We start from the raw sequence: 5,984 nt of genomic DNA, 5'->3' as shown, positions 1-5,984 counted from the left end.
ATATATACAGGGTGGGGCAGAGAGGACAGACGTTTTTGAAAAATTCACAAAATCATTAATTTTAGCTGCAAACAAATTTTATTGACATCAATGTGTTTGTACTGAATTAGCATTTGTCAAAATCAAGTGTGGAAAACAACATGCATCATGTGCTGTCCGTTTTCATTGATGCATTTCTGAAGGCGTTCTTGGAAGTTGGCCTCCACTCTCTCCAGCATTGCTCTGTCAATTTAGGTGACTTCCACGCTAATAGCTTCCTTCAAATCGTCCACTGTATGGGGCTTGAGGTTTCCCCACAAGAAATAATCACACCTGGACAAATCAGGGGGCCAAGGAATGTCAGTAAACTTGGAAATGAGGCAGTCACTGAAAAGAGGGTAAAGACGTCTATTAATGATGATCTGGCTGTGTGGGTTGTCACTCCACCCTGCTAAAACCACACATGTCGAAAAGGCATGCATTTTCGTCATAATTCAGGCACAAAGAAGTTGTTTATCATCTTGATATAATAACTCAGAGTTCAAAAAAGTAAGGACCAATGACGGCAGTTTTTCCAACATCACACCAGACCATCATTTTGGGGCTGTGCCGTGGTCTTTTGTGCAGTTCTCTCAGATTTTCAAGAACCCAGTAACAAAAGCTCTTTTGATTCACAATGCTTCAAAAATTGCTTCCATCTGATGTGCGAAGTTAAGCCACTGTGCATAGTCCCATGGTTTCAACTGTTGCCCAATGATCAATTTGTACAGGTGGAAATGCAAGTCTTCATGCAAAAAACGCCTTACTGATCGATTACCAATGCCAAGTTCAGTGGAATGCCTTTGAGCAGAGTGATTTGGACTCCGTATCAAAGTTTGTCTGACATGTTCCACATTTTCCAGAGTCCGTACAGCTTATAGCACCCGCACCAGTTTCCTATTCATTTGTGTACCTCATGTACAAAGTGCATTCACCCAACATAAGATTATGTTACAGGTGGGAACAGCCTGATTTTGGTGAATGTTGAAGTGGTGCCAAAAACTCACGCTGAACTGCTGTGACAGACTTGTTATTCTTCATGTCACTGTCGTAGGCAAACATGCGCTGCTGTATCGTCCATGGCTTCATCTGAAAAGAAAAACAAACATGCTAAGACACCTTGGGGCTGAGTAATAGTCATTACAAAAACATCTGTCCTCTCTGCCCCATCCTCTTGTTAACCTCTTGAAGGGATGGTTTCATCCAAGGAAATACCTAGTATTTTGGGGGAATGAATTTCCTTAAAATAATAGGTTTATATAAAAACATACAGTTCATATTCATTTAAGAGAAGAGGAAAATGGAGATTGTGAAGTTAATAATTGTTTATTATTAACAGCAAATTGGTCATCTTCACTTACAGCCGTTTCTATTAATACTCAGTAAGCATTGAATTTACATTTATGCGACATGAGCACAATATCATCAGAGGTAAAAAGATGTACATTTGGATGCTAAATGTGTGTTTGTGAATTCATGTTAGCAGACTAAAAATGGTAACATGAATTTTACAAACAGACATTTGGAAACAAGTGAGGTTCGGTAGTAAGAACATCAGGCAATAAAAACAATCTGCCTCAATAAACTCTGTCCACTCAGTGCAATCTTTGAAATGCGAAACAAAAATGATGATGATATTTATTGAAATAGACTGTCTTTGTTTCAGTTAATTTTGAAAATAATGAAGAATTTAGTAAAATATCTTTATCGTTATTAAGTTGGTGTATGGAAAATAGATTAACATGAGATTTTTTAAATTTTACATGAAGTTTTGAGATCATTTTAAAACAGGAAGTTTGTATCAGAGAAGCAGAGATAGTCTTGTTGCAGGGTGTTATCAAAAAAGGTTAAGTCAAAGAAAATCACAATTAAGTATTAACTTGAGAAGAGCATGCTTTGTAAAATCAAGAAGCTGTGGTGTTTGATCAGTCTTGATATCTGATAACTTCAACCCTGCTGCCAAGTATTCAAATTCTCTTCATACTTGAGTGTATGTATGGAAAGAGAGAGAGAGAGAGAGAGAGAGCGGATGAGTGTTTACTAGATCAAATGAATGGAAAGGTTAATGAAAGTAATTAGATACTACTTACATAACATGTAAGCAAGAAGTGTATCAGAAATAAGATTATAACCAGATGAATTTACAGGAAACGTGCTTGCACTTAAGTGAAGTATTTGCCACCCCTCTACCAACCACATAGAAGGAAATAACATTGTACCTCATTAATCAAAATTATGCTGAAAGAGAAAAACAAGACATCGTGAAATTGAAATGAAACATTAAACACCTTCAAAATTACAGAATTATTAAGATAGTAAAATTATTTTATCTTACATGAAATGAATGAATGAAGATATTTCAAAGAATCTTTTTAAAGATTTGAAATATTTGGAGATGGGTATATACTAAGTAAGGATTTTTCTAGATTTTTTCTAGATAAACCTGAGAAGCTTATTACAAGATTTGAAGCCATAGAGTTGTAGAATGCATCTTAGACCACCACAATAGCCTTTACATCAGTGATCCTCAACCAGGGTCCGTACAAGGTTTTATTGTTTAAATCTATGTACAGTAAATCGGTTCTACTTTTACAATACAAAAAATATTTAAAATTTTTTATACAGTTCCTTTTAAGTATAAAAATATAATATCATTTTTTTAAACATCAAATGGCTGAGAGGATCCACCTGAGTAAAATAGGAATCAAAGGAGTCCACAGGTAAAAAATGGTTGAGAACCACTGCTTTGCATGATTGCTCAAATTGCTAGAAATAGTAGTCAAATTTTTCTGTTGATTTAAAAAAAAAAGGAACACATCAGGTAATATAATCCTACATATACTAAATCTGAATAAAGGATGAAATAATCACAGGTTGGATTGCTTTGATCAGGTCTGCTATGGAAACTAAACAGCAAATACCAACAAGATAAGTTTTTGTATCAAGACTGAGGCATTTACTCTGAAGCAGACGTGTAATTGTAATTAATATATGATGTATATTTTGAGTGAGCTGATGTTAGTTGTGTTTACAGGAAGTGGAAGTAGTCTAAACAAAGCTTATTATATGTTAGCAGAAAACACAAGAGAATCCTTACACTGATTGAAAAAGGTTAGAGACATGCAGGCCTAAAATTAAAGAGGTTGCTGATAACACTGATGATGTTATTGTATTGTCCTTGATCAGCTCCAATTGAACAAACTTATTGTATGCTAGAAGTTGATGGAACGACAAGGTGCAGCTCAAAATCTGTTTTCCCACTTACAGCAGGTTTTCACTTAAGCTGAGAACTATATTACATACTCCAATATACAATAACAAATTGTGTTGGTGCAGGGGTTGTGATGATGAAGGTATTAACAGTTACAGTGGTACACATGTGAGAGGAATGCAGTTCTAAGAAAGAATTTTGACAATCTGTTCAGTAAATGAGAAATGCTTTTAGTGTATCAAAGAAGAAAGTTAGAAGCCCATGTACACTGTTTAAGGTGAGGTGACATTAGACGAGCAAGTTTCATAAAAGCAGAAACCACTTAATTAATGCATTATTGAATTACAGAAATTAGTTTAAGTATCAGCCTATGAGGCAGTTGCTCAGAGAGAGAGAGTTATGTCAACTTACAAAAGTTTCTAACTTTTATAAACAATATTACCAAAATGTGTTTGAAACATCACTTCACATTACTAATTTATGAAAATCATACTAATATTTCTGTGAATTCTTCCAAATCTCAATTATTTTGAAAACCAGGTAATAAAATATCAAAGTTTTGGAAAGTATAATTATTGAATTTTCCCATTTATTATTACTAATAAATTCTTTAAGGTGGAGAGTTGGCAGAACCATTAGCATACCAGATAAAATGGTTAATGGCATTTCTTCTGTTTTACGTTCTGCATTCAGATTCCAATGAAGCTGACTTTGCCATTCATCCTTTTGGGACCGGTGAAATATAAGTACCAGTCAAGCACTGGGGTCGAGGTTATTAACTTACCCACTCCCTCAAAATTGCTGGCCTTGTGCCAAAATTTGAAACTATTATTAATAATTTATTTTTTTTAATGAGCTTCTAACTGAAAACTTTCCTTTGTCTTAAGACTTATTTTTTCGTTTTAATTTACATGACAGGTATCCGCGTGACACCTATGCATCTTACAGAAGCAAGCAGTCACACCGGTCTGTGGGTGTTTATAAGCGGTCAAAATCAACACTTGATAACAGCCTACTTACTGATCAAGAGGATGATGAGAAAATCAGGAATAATAACAATGGATGGAAAAGTGAAGACAATTTGGGACATGTCGGCTTTCAATCACGAGCCTCATCTGAGCAATGCCTTGCTGGAATTGATCAAGTATCTGATCAGCTCTACTTACATCTATCATCATCAACCGTATCTCTTCCTACTGATGCTGGTAAGGTTTTATAGCTACTTTAATTGCTTTGAACTTCACCATTCCTAAAAAGAAATATTACAAATTCTTGAAATTTCTAATGACATCAACAGCGTAATCATATTTATGTACATTTATTCTCAATCTCTATTTGTTGGAGTTCATTTTTCTTTTTCTTATTTTAATGTCACTCATTAAAGAAAAAAATTGACCGACAAATATTTCAATGAAACAGCAGAATCTGAGGAAACTAATAGTGACTTCCTTCAACAAAATTGTAAATGTGGCACCTTGGGCAAGTGTCTTCTACTATAGCCTCGGGCCGTCCAAAGCTTTGTGAGTGGATTTGGTAGACGGAAACTGAAAGAAGCCCGTCATATATATATATATATATATATATATATATATATATATATGTGTGTGTGTGTGTGTGTATATGTTTGTGTGTCTGTGTTTGTTCCCCCCAACATCGCTTGACAACCGATGCTGGTATGTTTACGTCCCCGTAACTTAGTGGTTCTGCAAAAGAGACCGATAGAATAAGTCCTGGGGTCGATTTGCTCGACTAAAGGTGGTGCTCCAGCATGGCCGCAGTCAAATGACTGAAACAAGTAAAAGAGTTAAGAGTATATAAAATTAACAAAGGGAAATAAATTAATCTGTTTCAACCAGGACTCTTTATTATGGATATAGTTAACAACAAAGGATCTTACTCAAAACAGTACATATCTCTTGTTCTTTATAGTAAAATATCCACCCAACTTTTGTGAACCCTTTTATCCAAATATTTGACTTGTGTGTTGTAGAAGTTGAAGCAAATCAGTTTATTACAAACCGATGTGTTTTTGATGGTCGTGGAATTGTTTAGCCCAAATCCAACATACATATATATGATCAAAGGTGTTCTAGTTGTGAATATTGCATTTTTACCTATTCCCCTCCCCCCCACCAGATATAATATATTTAGAATTATTATGTCCTTCCATTTTTTCTTTTTCTTTTTTAAGCTGTTGGGGTGTGATTTCAAGAGAGATTTAGCTGCTGTTTGTAGCCATTTGAGTGGCCACATACAGGTTCCTTTGTTTGTTTTTCTGATAGCTATATATTTTAATTTCATAGATGAAAATGGAAAGAATCCTCTTGTGTGTGTATATATTTGTCACTATCTCTCTCTCTATCTCTCTCTCTCTCTTTCTCTCTCTCTCTCTCTCTCTCTCTCATTACACTCTTGGGGTGGTTGGCATTAGGAACGACATCCAGCCGTAGAAACCATGCCAAGTCAGACTAGAGTGTGGTGCAACCCTTCAGCTTACCAGTCCAGATCAAACTGTTGAACCCATGCAAGCATGGATAATGGAGGAGGTTAAATGAAGATATATATTATATATATGTGGCTATGTGGTAAGTAGCTTGCTTACCAACCACATGGTTCCAGGTTCAGCCCCACTGCGTGGCACCTTGGGCAAGTGTCTTCTATAGCCTTGGGCCGACCAAAGCCTTGTGAGTGGATCTGGTAGATGGAAGCTGAAAGAAGCCCGTCATATATATGTATATATATATATATATATATA

The 5,984-nt window shown here is 35.5% G+C and overlaps 1 protein-coding gene across 2 annotated transcripts in view; it reads left to right on the top strand.

Moving 5' to 3' along the window:
- LOC106883358 (bromodomain-containing protein DDB_G0270170) overlaps nt 1-5,984 on the top strand; it is a 212,788-nt gene that overhangs the window by 126,978 nt on the left and 79,826 nt on the right. For both annotated transcript variants that reach the window (XM_052973507.1, XM_052973506.1), the window contains exon 7: nt 4,148-4,434. In XM_052973507.1, the coding sequence (XP_052829467.1) occupies nt 4,148-4,434 (287 nt within the window). The remainder of the gene's footprint in view (nt 1-4,147; nt 4,435-5,984) is intronic.

Source organism: Octopus bimaculoides, chromosome 16, assembly GCF_001194135.2.
Source record: "Octopus bimaculoides isolate UCB-OBI-ISO-001 chromosome 16, ASM119413v2, whole genome shotgun sequence".
NCBI lineage: Eukaryota > Metazoa > Mollusca > Cephalopoda > Octopoda > Octopodidae > Octopus > Octopus bimaculoides.
This window is presented reverse-complemented; position numbering and strand designations above follow the sequence as displayed.